The sequence below is a fragment of the Vulpes vulpes genome, chromosome 11, assembly GCF_048418805.1.
Source record: "Vulpes vulpes isolate BD-2025 chromosome 11, VulVul3, whole genome shotgun sequence".
In the NCBI taxonomy this organism is placed as follows: domain Eukaryota; kingdom Metazoa; phylum Chordata; class Mammalia; order Carnivora; family Canidae; genus Vulpes; species Vulpes vulpes.
Genome location: NC_132790.1, coordinates 100,980,397 through 100,995,739, shown reverse-complemented (window position 1 = coordinate 100,995,739; position 15,343 = coordinate 100,980,397). Strand labels below are relative to the sequence as shown.

At 45.6% G+C, this 15,343-nt stretch overlaps 1 protein-coding gene across 4 annotated transcripts in view; it reads right to left on the bottom strand.

Annotated features, from left to right (window-relative positions):
• Positions 1-11,689, bottom strand: part of LEKR1 (leucine, glutamate and lysine rich 1) — a 168,076-nt gene extending 156,387 nt beyond the window's left edge. Inside the window, exons 1-2 of one of the 4 annotated variants that reach the window (XM_072727233.1) lie at positions 11,630-11,689; positions 8,873-8,962 (exon numbers count right to left, since the gene is read on the bottom strand). In XM_072727233.1, the coding sequence (XP_072583334.1) occupies positions 8,873-8,920 (48 nt within the window). In that variant the 5' untranslated portion in view covers positions 8,921-8,962; positions 11,630-11,689. Of the gene's footprint in view, positions 1-8,872; positions 9,114-10,867; positions 11,145-11,629 lie in introns of those variants that run through there. The other 3 variants (XM_072727232.1, XM_072727231.1, XM_072727234.1) reach the window with 3 other exon arrangements.
• Between the last annotated feature and the right edge of the window lie 3,654 nt (positions 11,690-15,343).

Genomic DNA, 15,343 nt, shown 5'->3' with positions numbered 1-15,343 from the left:
ATACACAGAGAGGAGAGAGAGAAGCAGAGACACAGGCAGAGGGAGAAGCAGGCCCCATGCAGGGAGCCTGATGTGGGACTCGATCCTGGGTCTCCAGGATCACACCCTGGGCTGCAGGCAGCACTAAACCGCTGAGCCACCAGGGCTGCCCTGATTGATCTATATTAAATAAGTATATGGAACAAAAGTTTTCAATGTTATTATATCGTAAATAATCTTCTGTAAGTAAAACTGCAACAGAACAAAATGCAATAGCTCTTTCAAATTCTTTGTGTTTGTATGGGCTAATTACTTAGGACATTTCTGTGAAACTTGAGAAAATATGAAATACTGTAATTATGTTTCCAAATGAAGTAAAAGGTATTTGGTTTTTTGTGAAATATAATGTTTCATTCTTATAACTTGGTGCTATGTCATGTCCTCATTTTGTAAGTAAAATAATGACATGCTGTCATTCTTGACAAAAGAGCTCTCATTAGCAGGATATTTCTGCTTTCTACAAGACTCATTTTGGAGGAGGTATCAACAAATGCAGTATATTAAATGTACAGATTAAAAATAAATTATAAAATAAACTTCTCACGTGCCGTGTTTGTACTTTTAAAATTATAATTATTTAATATGAAAATGATGCAAAAATTTTTAAAGGTGAAATTAGGCTTCAGATCCTTTTCAAAGTTCCTGTCCTGCTTCAACTAGAGAAGGAACTCCAGTAACCTCCTGCTGCCCTGCTGAGGCATTCTCTGCTCCAGAGCTGTTCTTCCTTTCTTCCCCCCACCCATCCCATGCTTTCTGTACTTGGATAAGGAAGAAACAAACAGATAAGCTATTCCACAAAGGTAAGAGTGACAGCAGTACAAAATGCTAATCTAAGAGGTTTGCCATTTAAAAAGAGGCAAAGAATGTCTAGCTAGTGAATTTCATTAAGATTAGGAAAAAACGTGGGCAGCCCGGGTGGCTCAGCTGTTCAAGTGCTGCCTCCGGCCCAGGGTGTGATCCTGGAGACCTGGGATTGAGTCCCACATAGGGCTCCCTGCATGGAGCCTGCTTCTCCCTCTGTCTGTTTCTCTCTCTGTCTCAAATAAATAATCTTTAAAAAAAAAAAAAAAAGATTGGAAGAAACATTTTGAGACCGGACACTGTACTTTTTGAATCATTAATTATACAGGCCATCTGACTATTTCATAAGGCCATAGGGATCCTTCCTTATCGGTAAGTCAATTTGCTACACCACCAATTTAAAGGTCAACTGGTATGGAACATCTGCCAAAAACCCTTATACCAACATTACATTTAATAGTGAAAAATTGAGTGTTTTTTCTCCTAATATTAGGAACAAGGCAAGGATATCCATTCTCTCTACTCTTATCCAACATAATGTTGGAAGTTCTAGCCAGAGCAAGAAAGCAAGAAGTAAATGGTATACATACCAGTAAAGAGAGGAAGAAAATTGTCCCTATTTGAGAGGACATGATTGTCTACATAGAAAATCCCAAGGAATCTACAATAGAAATCCTAGAATAAACAATTCAGCAAGGTCAATGACTGAAGATAAATATACAAAAACTAATTATATTTGTATAGACTGCCAGTGAACACATAGAATGAAATTAAAAATACCGATTATGATTGCTCAAAAAAATGAAACTAAGGCATAAATCTAACAAAACATGTACAGTACACTCTTATGCTAAAAAACTATAAAATACTGCTTAAAAAATCAAAGATATAAATAAACAGAGAAACATACTGAAGATTCAAAGTATTAAAGATAGCAGTTATCCCCAAATTTATACGCTTATATATACATGTATGTGTGTGTGTGTGTGTGTGTGTGTGTGTAGGCTTAATGTAATTCTTATCAAAATTTTAGCAAGATATTTTTTAAAATATAGACAAGATTGTTCTCAAGCTTATATGGAAAGTCAAATGAACTAGAAGAGCTAAAACAATCTTGAAAAAACTAAAGTGGAAAGAAGCATTTTACCTGATTTCAAGGCATATTATATTGCGAATACCACAAGACTATGGTATTAGATCAGTGGAATAGAATAGCAAACATAGATCATGGAACACAATAATGAACCCAGAAATAGGTCCGCATAAATATGCCAAACTGATTTTTTGCAATGGTCCAAAAGCAACTTAGTGAAGGAAAGACAGCCTTTTCAACAAATGGTGCTGGAACAGTCAGATACCCACGGGTTAAAAGGAAGGAGAGAAGGAAGGAAAAAGGGAAGGAAGGAAGTAAGGATCTTATACTAAACTCATACCCTATACAAAAATTAACAGAAAATGACTATGGGCTTAAATGTAAAACAAAAATATGATTTTAAAAGCAAAAAACACCTAGGGGAAAATCTTTAGGATTTTCTAGTCAAAGAATTCTTATAGTTGATACTAAAAGCTTGATCCATAAATGGAAAAATTGATTAAGTTGGGATTTCATCAAAATTTGAAGCTTCTGTTCTGCAAAAGACCCTGTGAAGAGGATGAAAAGACAAGCTATAGACTGGGAAAAAAAATATTTACAAATCACATATCTGACAAAGGACTATTATCTAGATTACACAAAGAAATCTGAGAGTCCCACGTCGGGCTCCCTGCATAGAGCCTACTTCTCCCTCTGCCTGTGTCTCTGCCTGTCTCTCTCTCTCTGTGTCTCTCATGAATAAATAAAAAACCTTTAAAAAAAAAAAAACACATGGCCAAAAGACATGAAGAGAAATTTCACCTAACAAGATACACGGATGCCAAATAAGTACATGAAAATATACTCATCATTAGCCATTAGGAAAATGCAAGTTAAAACCACAATGAGATTATTCCTATGTACCTATCAGAAAAGCTAACCTAAACACTAATGACAACATCAGTTTCTGATAAAAATGCAGAAAAGGTGGCTCACTTATACACTCCTGGCAAGAATGTAAAATGGGAGAGCACTCTGGAAAAGTTTGACGGTGTCTGAAAAAAACTAAACATGCAATGCTGCTACTACTACTGTACAACCCAGCAATTGCACTCTTGGGCATTTACCCCAGGAAAATGAAAACATATGTTCACATAATAATATATACGTGAATATTTACAGCTTTATACATAATAGCTAAAAACTGGGGGGAAAGCCAGATGTCCTTCGACAGGTTAAACTGTAAACTTTCATACTCTGGAATATCTCTCAGCAACAGAAAAGTATAAACTACTGATACAGGCAACAACCTGAATAAAGCTCCAGAGAATTACACTGAGTGAGCAAACTAATCCCAAAAGGTTACATATTGCATTATGCCACTTAGACAACACTCTTGGAATGACATAATTATTAGAAATCAGTGGTTCCCAGGGGCCATGAATTAGGGTTGGGAGGTCGGGTGGTGGAGGTGTGTGAAGAGGCAGGGTGACGTGAATGTGCCTATGAAAGGGCAATGCGATGGATCTGGTGCACATCCTGACTGTATCCACGACCACATCCTGACCGTGACACTGCAGCACAGTTTTGCCGATGTTACCACTGGGGGAACCTGGGGAGAGAAGGGGAAGCTGGGAAAGAAGAGGCTGGCATCTCTTGGTATCGTTTCTTGCAACTGCATGTGAATTTACAATGATCTCAAAATAAGAAGCTTACTTTTAAAATAGTAAAAGTAAAAATAAATCAATCTGAGACTAAAATACGGAGATTAATCCATAAAAAATTTAACTGAGCGATTTTAAGAAATGTTGGCTTCATATATAAATTACACATAACACACTCATTTTATATAAATATTCTTCCAAAGTGTATGTCCTCTAATACTTTTTTTTTTAATACCTATCTTTCTATGGAGAAACCTCACTTTATACTCTATGACCCCCTGCAGCCAGTCAACAAAAGTTTTTTTTTTTTAAGATTTTATTTATTCATGAGAAACACAGAGAGAGAGAGAGGCAGAGACACAGGCAGAGGGAGAAGCAGGCTCCACGCAGGAAGCCCGACGCAAGTCTCGATCCCCAGACTCCAGGATCAGGCCCTGGGCTAAAGGCAGTGCTAAACCGCTGAGCCACCCGGGCTGCCAACAAAAGTATTTTTGACAAAAAAATGACAAATGCAGATTTTTCAAGATTCCTTATAATTTTTTTTAATCATTTTTCCTAATGAACTATCTTGGGTCACAACATTAACTGAATGGTTTCTCCAAAAATTAACATTGCTTCCTGTTTCTTTTGCCATGAGGTTTTAAAACTATAATTGCTTAAAATCACAACACCCATACTCACAACCACATCCAAATATCTACAAATATCACTACTTTTCCCAGGGTGCTAGTGCTACCATTTCTGTGACTGTATCCTCCTCCTCCTTTTTCCTCTACTTTAACTCAACACAAAATCTGACCCTAGCCACAGTGGCCCAAAATGACCTGGAAAATTACGTTTATTTTTTCTGGCAATGACAACCTGTGCTTGGAAATATAAAACTGTTATTCTGAATAAATTTCAAAGTTCCAAAGTACTAAAATTACTTTACTGAAACAGGACAAAATGAGCTGTTGCTGCTAGGGAAAGGGATTGTTAGCCCAGAAAGAACAGTGTGCTCTCCAGCCCTTGCACCACCACTTCTGTTTGGTAAAACAAACAACTCTAGTCTCTTTATTTTACTTTGTGTTCTGTGGGAATAAATATCTCCTGAAGCTAAAATCCTATTACAAGTGTTCATGTTGTCACCGTCTGAAAAAACAAGAGCTCAGTTTTACTTTTGCAAAGAACTGATTTTTCCATTAGTTTATTGGAGTTATTTTGACTTCTGCGTATGTCCTCTCGCAGAAACAGCAAAAGGAGAGGTGTCCAGAACGCCTGGGTGGCTCAGTGGTTGAGCGTCTGCCTTTAGCTCAGGGTGTGACTCTGGGGTCCTGGAATCGAGTCCCATGTCGGGCTCCCTGCATGGAGCCTGCTTCTCCCTCTGCCTGTGTCTCTGCCTCTCTCTCTCTCTCTCTCTCACTGTGTGCCTATCATAAGTAAATAAAAAAATTTAAAAAAAAAAGGGTGTCCATTGCTTTTTTTTCTGAAAAGTTCACACATCTCTAACATCAGTTGACATTCAGAAGGGGAATAAAGAATTGTTACTTTGCAGATCTCGAAGTATTGTTTCCGTTTAAACTAGGGCAGTAAAATCCTCAATTAGAACAAGTGCATTCTGCTTTCAGGATGCTGGATGAAAATTCTAGCAAAGCTGTTCCATACTGGAGGTCAGAGACAGGTGGGGTTTAACTCAGTCTAGAGAGAAGATTTAGAGATATGGTCTAAGCACTCTCAGGAGTGAACCGTAGAGTCTAGCAGCAGGCGAGGGGGGCAAGTGTGGTCCTGCTCTTCAGCCCACGGACCTATTTTACGTTTTCTGCCACTTAGGGATATGGATGTCGGAGGTGCATGTCATGCTCAGAAATTGTGAGTAAAAAGCAGAAAGATTTAGGGAATCCAAGTCAAAAGATTATCTTACTCTTTCTTTTCTAAGATTTCCTAAGAAGAGGAGATCAGGGTAGTTAATTGAACAACTGTAGACTTCTAATCAGGAAATGGATTCTGTAACTCTAGCTGGTTGCCGTCAGCATTCTCCACACCCGCCCCCACCACCTTTATGTTTTCTTGCAGCTCTTTCAATTACTATTTATTTTGCTATTAATAGTACAGTATGGTACATTTTCATTCTTTATCATGCATCATCCATTTACAGATTATATAGCAAAAGTACAAAAAAAAATAAATAGGAAAGGCTCACTTTTTCTTCCCTAATTTCTACACTAACCCACCTTGCCTACATATACAACACACACACAGACAGAAGGTAACAGAGCAGAAAGAAAAGCCAGCATAAAAACTTACATGAAAAGCTAAAAAGAAAAATTAAAAAGGAAAAAAACCTTTGGAAAACCTGTCACCACATACTGATCCACACACCTCACCCACTTATTTATCTAATAAAGAAATGAGCACAATTTCAAAGCCACGGTGGAAAAAATGATTTGTTTTCTTCACCTTAATAATGAAATAGTCCTGGAATTGTTGAATCACTAAAACGTACACCTAAAACTAATATAACACCATATGTTAACTGCATTGGAATTAAAATAAAAACTTAATATAAAAAAACTGAAAAAAATAATGAAATGGCTCTAATCTGAAGTATTCCTTTCACCATTATAAGCTATTTATTTGTTCAACATGGTTCTGCGTGGAATGACGCAGGTAAGCTGACTACATAGACATACTGCTATGTATCGTCAAAGTAAGCAATTTAACAAGTTACGTTATGGATAATCTAAATTTTTTTTTTTATTTAATTATGATAGTCACAGAGAGAGAGAGAGAGGCAGAGACATAGGCAGAGGGAGAAGCAGGCTCCATGCACCGGGAGCCCGATGTGGGATTCGATCCCGGGTCTCCAGGATCGCGCCCTGGGCCAAAGGCAGGCGCCAAACCGCTGCACCACCCAGGGATCCCACATTATGGACAATCTAAATGAATCACAGGAAGGTAAGAAGTTGTGGAAAACAAATAATTGACTTATTCTTAGACTGTGCTTCAATAGGCTGTGGCTACACGTATGTATTTTCTTTCCTCGCTTTATAATCAAGTATCCAAGAATAGTGTCTAGCACATAATAGGCACTTGATAAATATTTGTGGTATAAATGTATCTAACTTAGGTCTGAAAAAGTACAGAGCTGCACTTTACATTCTAAACATTCAGCGAGACAAGGGCGACAATCAGACAATCAGCGTAATTATCCAGGGACTCAGGCAGCTGAGTTTCTCCTGATGTCCCTTCTCTGCACTGTATGGACAGCTGCCTGCCATTCCTGCCTTGAGAATATAACTGTAGACTTATGAAAGGTTGAGTTTTATCATTTTTAAACAATTATACAGTACCTTAAACATGAAAAAAAGAGCATTCTACAACTCTCATAAAAAATATCGTCAAACTAATACACTCTTTCATGTATGCAAAACATTTACATTGTTAAACATTCTCTGACTTGGCCAGCTTTTTCTCACCAGTAGGTTTCTGTTACTTTGGCCTAGGATGCCCTATTCCCCATCTGTCTATAGAAATACTCAGCCTTCAAGGGCCAATTCCAGTTCTATCTCCCACATAAAGCTCCTCCCTCCCTCAACCATCCCAAAATCATGGATTGCTCCCCCCAACTCTCCATTATCAAAGAAAATACTATCGCAAATGACACTTTTTAAAAAGATTTTATTTATTCATGAGAGACATAGGCAGCAGGAGAGGCAGGCTCCCTCTGGGGAGCCTGATGCAGGACTCGATCCCAGGACCCCGGGATCATGACTGGAGCCGAAGGCAGACGCTCAACCATTAAGCCACCCAGGCGCCCCCCCTTAATATGACATTTAAATTATACACTGTCTTTTAGAGTTATTTTTTCATGTGATTATATATCCTTTTCCTTGGGATTTGTAGTATGGGTATTGTTTCTTTCAGACTGTTTTGTTCTGTTTCTTTTAATTTCTACTATACTGGCCTAATACCTGGAACGAACTCAGCTGAGAGAGAGAGGAAGGATATACCATGTCTTCAAACATATATAAGCACCATTTCTCAGATAGTATAGCATAGCTCAGCTCTCTCTCTGCTTAACGGCCCTTATATGTAACTTAAAAGGTAAAGCAAATTAAATGCAATGGTTTAAAAAGTCTTTTTCTGGGTTTTTTTCTTCCAGTTCCTGCTAGATTGCATTTTACATAAATCTGAAGGACATGCAGCAACATTAAGCCCCAAGTTAAATCAATGGAATGATTAATGCTAATAGGCGGCCCAAAGCAACGTGCACAAAGGATAAAAGCATATCTGAGGGATGACTGCAATTTTTAATTAAAAAGTAACGGATTGGTGGTTAATTAAGAGTTGACTGTAGGTTTACTGAAAAACCTCAATGATTAATGATAGTTAATGTTTGAGGTTTCAATACACAATTTGTCAATCAGTTTCAAAGAGGTATTTTAAAAATTAAACTCTTAATGCAGGCATTGCCGAACAAAATACAGGATAAATGCTTCGGCCTGAGGGCAGAAATGAACTCACAGGGAGGAGAGTAGGATAGAAACTTTTAAATTAAAATTGATTGTTAGCCAAATTCAAGGAGTAATTGATACATACACATGAAAGGTTTTAAAACAGTGCCCTGCCCGGTACATAAGTGGCAAGAATCGAGGTGAAACTGAAATAGACCTTTATATGGAGAGACAAACATTTAGCATCACAAAAAGTCACGAACTAATTGTAGTTTCTATAACGGTTTACCACGAATTATCTGTTTTGCAAATACAGACTAAGGTTCACTTAAAATTTTAAAACAGGCCCATGTATTTCCATTTTTTTAAGATTTAATTTATTTGAGACAGAGAGCACAAGCAAGGGGAAGGCAAGAGGGAGAGGGGGACTGCTGAGCAGGGACCCTGATGTGGGGCTCAATCCCAGGACTCTGGGATCATGACCTGAGCCCACCCAGGTGCCCCTATTTCCATTTTTTTAAAAACAAGGTTTCTTTTTTTCTTCTTCTGAAAAGCTGCTAGACAAATATTAACATATAATACATGGACATTCCAGAGGCCCTCTTTTCACAAAAGCTCCACAAACCTGTCAAATACTGTGCTGAAATTACAGGTGTCTTCCTTCACAGGTCCAACATTCTTTGCACTGAACTGAACTCTACAATCTGGCCATTATGGTTATTCCCCTTACTACTCCATCAATTCATTGCAGATCCCCCAAACAAAATGTGTGTAAAACCTCTGAAATCATTCCCCCAGGTTTTAGAACTATCTACCTTAAAACGTTCTTAATGTTACACGTAACAACCCAATTAATATCATACCTTTTGGATTTCTTCAGGTAATGCATGCATGGGGATGTGACGATCCATAATTTCCCAAAACACAGTGAGGGAGTTCTGAAGTAAAATAATCTAAAAACATTGATGGCAATAGTCAGAATTAAAGTAATGTGAATAGAATTCAAATTAAAAGTCATAAATTCTTGGGAGTGGTCAGAGATGAATGTTGATAACTTTTAACAGTTATTTTATCAACTCAATGTTAGAAGGTACAACTAAAACTTTTCTCAGGTATTAGGCCAATAGAACAGGAAAGAAAATAGACAACTGAATTAGAAAACTTTTCTTTCTTTAGAACATTAGAGTCTAATTGTAATTTCTGTGGGGCTTTTCTACTAATTATTTGTTTTGCAAATACAGAATAAGTGTCACTTAAAATTTCAAGCAGGCCCATTTATTTCTGCTTTCTTTAATAAAAGGGGTGCGGAATCTAAAAAGCTAACAGAAAAATATCTAAAGATAGCATTTTAGTCCTGCAGATAAGAAAAACAATTGTGACATAAATGCTGGTTTAAAGGATGAGTATGAAAAAAATAGTTATCAAATTAAATATCTCATGCAGGCACTAAAGATTGATCAAAGCATGAGAAGTGCTCACTTAAGATGAACATATACATAATTTTATGCTGCTATTTTAGTACATTTTCACTTCTAATAAAAGAATTCAACACAAAATTCTATCACTACTTTCATATAACTATACAAGGTGAATGGAGGAAGTACTTTTGGTTCTTTTTTTTAATCTTTCACAAATACGGAGAAAGAAAACACAGCCCAGTTTCATGAGAAGTGTTTATATATACATCTGAGGAGTGAGGAACAGAAAGGGAGCAGCAGAGTAAAATGACACAGGCACAATCCCAAAGCAAGGAAGAAAGTCTGAGGGCCAGGGGTAGTTGACAAGGAACAACCTGGGAGTTCAGGAAAGGAAACTGTCTTATCTTTCTGGTGGGAATGGGGAACTAGGGAAGGCTTCCCGAGGCTGTTTGCTTTCCATCAGATTTTGACACAAAGATAGACAGACCGGAGAGGCCTAGTACTCTATCAGAGACAGCAACCCCAGCCGCAGCAAGTTGTTAGGGAAACTGTAGTGGACAAAAACTCTTGTAGTGGCAGTATTTTTTTTTTTTTTTAATTGTGCAGCCACTGGTGGAAAGAAAGTTCTCCATCCCGCGTTAGCACAAAGCTGTCATTTTAGTGAGGTGCTGTTTAAAACAAGTAACTAATGAGCTGACTTCCCATATAAACATGATGTGTGTTTGGTATGGAGTTAACTATGGGGGTAAAGTTAACGGACATACCCAACGAAGGTCCATATAGCCAATGACATAATAACCTAACGTTTGGCAGACTGTCTCTGATGTGGCAAGAGCTCATTATCCGCAGAAGGCTCATCATTCCCTCGTCTGTCATTTCACAATGGACTCACCATCAGTAAAATAATACGGCATCATCTTAATTAAGCTCGAGTGGGAGTAGAATGTTCCCCAAAACCACCAACTAAATCTCCTTTTTATTTATTTATTTATTTATTTATTTATTTATTTATTTATTTATTTATTTATTAAAAATCTCCTTTTTAAATTCCACCCATAAAACTATTTTATGAGAGCGTGGATCTGGAGACCGTATAAACAAGGGACCAGCGGAACAGTTTTTGCTTGGCGCCTTCTTGATGTCCTCACTATACAGCAGGTGGGGAAATCTGGCAGGTTCTGACCATTTAAGAAGAAGAAAAAAAAAATTTAAAAATTGAAATACTGCCAACCCAGAAAATGTCTCCAGAATGCAGAAAGAATTGCATTGTTTTTGTTGTTGTTGGATGAGCAGTTTCATTAGACTGTGATGCACATCAGAGCGGGTCTGCTAAAGAGACTAGAAAGACAGACAGAAATCCCAAGGTTTTTTTTGTTTGTTTTGCTTTGTTTTGTTTTGTTGCACGGCTGTGGAGACACAACCCATTGCATAATTGCATACACGCTCTCGGGAGAAGTGGCCAAGCCGTCCTCGAGGCAGCCTGCTGCACACGGGTCCTGGAAGGGGCGGTCTGTGATGAGGTCGAGCTGAGGGCCATGGCTCTGCGGACTACCCACCTGCAGCACGGAGCCCCGGCCCCCCAGGTGCAATCCCAAGGCACAGGGATAGCGCTTCCCGGATGGCTGCATTTCCAAAAAAAAAAAGGGCTCTCACGTCTAGAAACACCTCCTGGGTCATTAAAAATATTTCCCTGCGCACCCGAGGGGCAGAGGGCGCGTGCCCGGGGCAGGCCCGCTTGCACTGGTTTGCGCGTTCCGGCAGGTCAGGGTCAGGCCTTCCCGCTCCTACAGGTGACCCCGGCCCCGGGCGCACCTGCCTAAGCGCTTGGGGACCCGCCGCCGGAGCAGGAGCAGGAGGCGCCGGGAACACGCGACCGCCCCGGACCGCCCGCTCCCAGCCCCTGGCTCGCCGCAGCTCGCGCCCGGCTCTCGGCCCTCGGGTCGCGGGCTCCCCGCCCCCCCCGCCCCCGCCCCGTGGGAACCACCCGCAGCGAGGTCAGGGCCCGGCGGCGGCCTCACGCCCCGAGGCGTCCCCGAAGCGCCGCGGTCCCGGCCCACACCGCCGCAGGCCCCGGGCAACGCGGGCCCTCCCAGGCTCCCCCCCGGCCGCCGCGGCAGGGGTCGGGGGGGCGGGCGCGGGCGGAGGCCGGGCGGGGCCCTCGGCGGCGAGCTGCGTCCCGGGGCTGGGCGGGCGGGCGCTCACCTCCGGCTCCACCCGCGGCGCGAACGGCTTCCCCGGTCTCCCGGGAGACCGCGCCGCACGTCGGCCGGACGTCAGGGCGCGGTGACGTCACGGCCCACGCCGCCCGCTGACGCAGAGCGGGGCTTCCCGGCCACGCCCCCGGCCCGAGCGCCGGCGGAAGCGGGAGGGGGGGTTGGGGGAGGGGCTTGCGGGGAGCTGCGGAGGGGGACCGGAGCGTCCCAGGCCGAGGGGGACAGGGGAGGCCTTCCTGGGGGGGCGGGGAGACCGTCCTGCATCGGGGGGGGGGAGAGACCCTCCTAAGGGGTGGGAGAGACCCTCCTGCATGGGGGGTAGAGACCCTCCTAAGGGGGGAGGAGAGACCCTCCTAAGGTGGGGATGGAGAGACCCTCCTAAGGTGGGGATGGAGAGACCCTCCTAAGGGGGGAGGAGAGACCCTCCTAAGGTGGGAGGAGAGACCCTCCTAAGGTGGGGATGGAGAGACCCTCCTAAGGGGGGATGGAGAGACCCTCCTAAGGGGGGATGGAGAGACCCTCCTAAGGTGGGGATGGAGAGACCCTCCTAAGGGGGGAGGAGAGACCCTCCTAAGGGGGGATGGAGAGACCCTCCTAAGGGGGGAGGAGAGACCCTCCTAAGGTGGGGATGGAGAGACCCTCCTAAGGGGGGGATGGAGAGACCCTCCTAAGGGGGGAGGAGAGACCCTCCTAAGGTGGGGATGGAGAGACCCTCCTAAGGTGGGGATGGAGAGACCCTCCTAAGGTGGGGATGGAGAGACCCTCCTAAGGTGGGGATGGAGAGACCCTCCTAAGGGGGGAGGAGAGACCCTCCTAAGGTGGGGATGGAGAGACCCTCCTAAGGTGGGGATGGAGAGACCCTCCTAAGGGGGGATGGAGAGACCCTCCTAAGGGGGGATGGAGAGACCCTCCTAAGGTGGGGATGGAGAGACCCTCCTAAGGGGGGAGGAGAGACCCTCCTAAGGGGGGATGGAGAGACCCTCCTAAGGGGGGAGGAGAGACCCTCCTAAGGTGGGGATGGAGAGACCCTCCTAAGGGGGGGATGGAGAGACCCTCCTAAGGGGGGAGGAGAGACCCTCCTAAGGTGGGGATGGAGAGACCCTCCTAAGGTGGGGATGGAGAGACCCTCCTAAGGTGGGGATGGAGAGACCCTCCTAAGGTGGGGATGGAGAGACCCTCCTAAGGGGGGAGGAGAGACCCTCCTAAGGTGGGGATGGAGAGACCCTCCTAAGGTGGGGATGGAGAGACCCTCCTAAGGGGGGATGGAGAGACCCTCCTAAGGTGGGAGGAGAGACCCTCCTAAGGTGGGAGGAGAGACCCTCCTAAGGGGGGAGGAGAGACCCTCCTAAGGGGGGATGGAGAGACCCTCCTAAGGTGGGGATGGAGAGACCCTCCTAAGGTGGGAGGAGAGACCCTCCTAAGGGGGGAGGAGAGACCCTCCTAAGGGGGGATGGAGAGACCCTCCTAAGGGGAGATGGAGAGACCCTCCTAAGGTGGGGATGGAGAGACCCTCCTAAGGGGGGAGGAGAGACCCTCCTAAGGGGGGAGGAGAGACCCTCCTAAGGGGGGATGGAGAGACCCTCCTAAGGTGGGGATGGAGAGACCCTCCTAAGGTGGGGATGGAGAGACCCTCCTAAGGTGGGGATGGAGAGATCCTCCTAAGGTGGGGATGGAGAGACCCTCCTAAGGTGGGGATGGAGAGACCCTCCTAAGGTGGGGATGGAGAGACCCTCCTAAGGTGGGGATGGAGAGACCCTCCTAAGGTGGGGATGGAGAGATCCTCCTAAGGTGGGGATGGAGAGACCCTCCTAAGGGGGGAGGAGAGACCCTCCTAAGGGGGGAGGAGAGACCCTCCTAAGGTGGGGATGGAGAGACCCTCCTAAGGTGGGGATGGAGAGACCCTCCTAAGGTGGGGATGGAGAGATCCTCCTAAGGTGGGGATGGAGAGACCCTCCTAAGGTGGGGATGGAGAGACCCTCCTAAGGGGGGAGGAGAGACCCTCCTAAGGGGGGAGGAGAGACCCTCCTAAGGGGGGAGGAGAGACCCTCCTAAGGTGGGGATGGAGAGACCCTCCTAAGGTGGGGATGGAGAGACCCTCCTAAGGTGGGGATGGAGAGATCCTCCTAAGGTGGGGATGGAGAGACCCTCCTAAGGGGGGAGGAGAGACCCTCCTAAGGGGGGAGGAGAGACCCTCCTAAGGTGGGGATGGAGAGACCCTCCTAAGGGGGGAGGAGAGATCCTCCTAAGGTGGGGATGGAGAGATCCTCCTAAGGGGGGAGGAGAGACCCTCCTAAGGTGGGGATGGAGAGACCCTCCTGCACGGAGGGTGGGGAGACCCTCCTAAGGGGGGATGGAGAGACCCTCCTAAGGTGGGGATGGAGAGATCCTCCTAAGGTGGGGATGGAGAGACCCTCCTAAGGTGGGGATGGAGAGACCCTCCTAAGGGGGGAGGAGAGACCCTCCTAAGGGGGGATGGAGAGACCCTCCTAAGGGGAGATGGAGAGACCCTCCTAAGGTGGGGATGGAGAGACCCTCCTAAGGGGGGAGGAGAGACCCTCCTAAGGGGGGAGGAGAGACCCTCCTAAGGGGGGATGGAGAGACCCTCCTAAGGGGGGATGGAGAGACCCTCCTAAGGTGGGGATGGAGAGACCCTCCTAAGGTGGGGATGGAGAGACCCTCCTAAGGTGGGGATGGAGAGACCCTCCTAAGGTGGGGATGGAGAGACCCTCCTAAGGTGGGGATGGAGAGACCCTCCTAAGGTGGGGATGGAGAGATCCTCCTAAGGTGGGGATGGAGAGACCCTCCTAAGGGGGGAGGAGAGACCCTCCTAAGGGGGGAGGAGAGACCCTCCTAAGGTGGGGATGGAGAGACCCTCCTAAGGTGGGGATGGAGAGACCCTCCTAAGGTGGGGATGGAGAGATCCTCCTAAGGTGGGGATGGAGAGACCCTCCTAAGGTGGGGATGGAGAGACCCTCCTAAGGGGGGAGGAGAGACCCTCCTAAGGGGGGAGGAGAGACCCTCCTAAGGGGGGAGGAGAGACCCTCCTAAGGTGGGGATGGAGAGACCCTCCTAAGGTGGGGATGGAGAGACCCTCCTAAGGTGGGGATGGAGAGATCCTCCTAAGGTGGGGATGGAGAGACCCTCCTAAGGGGGGAGGAGAGACCCTCCTAAGGGGGGAGGAGAGACCCTCCTAAGGTGGGGATGGAGAGACCCTCCTAAGGGGGGAGGAGAGATCCTCCTAAGGTGGGGATGGAGAGATCCTCCTAAGGGGGGAGGAGAGACCCTCCTAAGGTGGGGATGGAGAGACCCTCCTGCACGGAGGGTGGGGAGACCCTCCTAAGGGGGGATGGAGAGACCCTCCTAAGGTGGGGATGGAGAGACCCTCCTAAGGTGGGGATGGAGAGACCCTCCTAAGGTGGGGATGGAGAGACCCTCCTAAGGTGGGGATGGAGAGACCCTCCTAAGGTGGGGATGGAGAGACCCTCCTAAGGGGGGAGGAGAGACCCTCCTAAGGGGGGATGGAGAGACCCTCCTAAGGGGGGAGGAGAGACCCTCCTAAGGTGGGGATGGAGAGACCCTCCTAAGGGGGGGATGGAGAGACCCTCCTAAGGGGGGAGGAGAGACCCTCCTAAGGTGGGGATGGAGAGACCCTCCTAAGGTGGGGATGGAGAGACCCTCCTAAGGTGGGGATGGAGAGACCCTC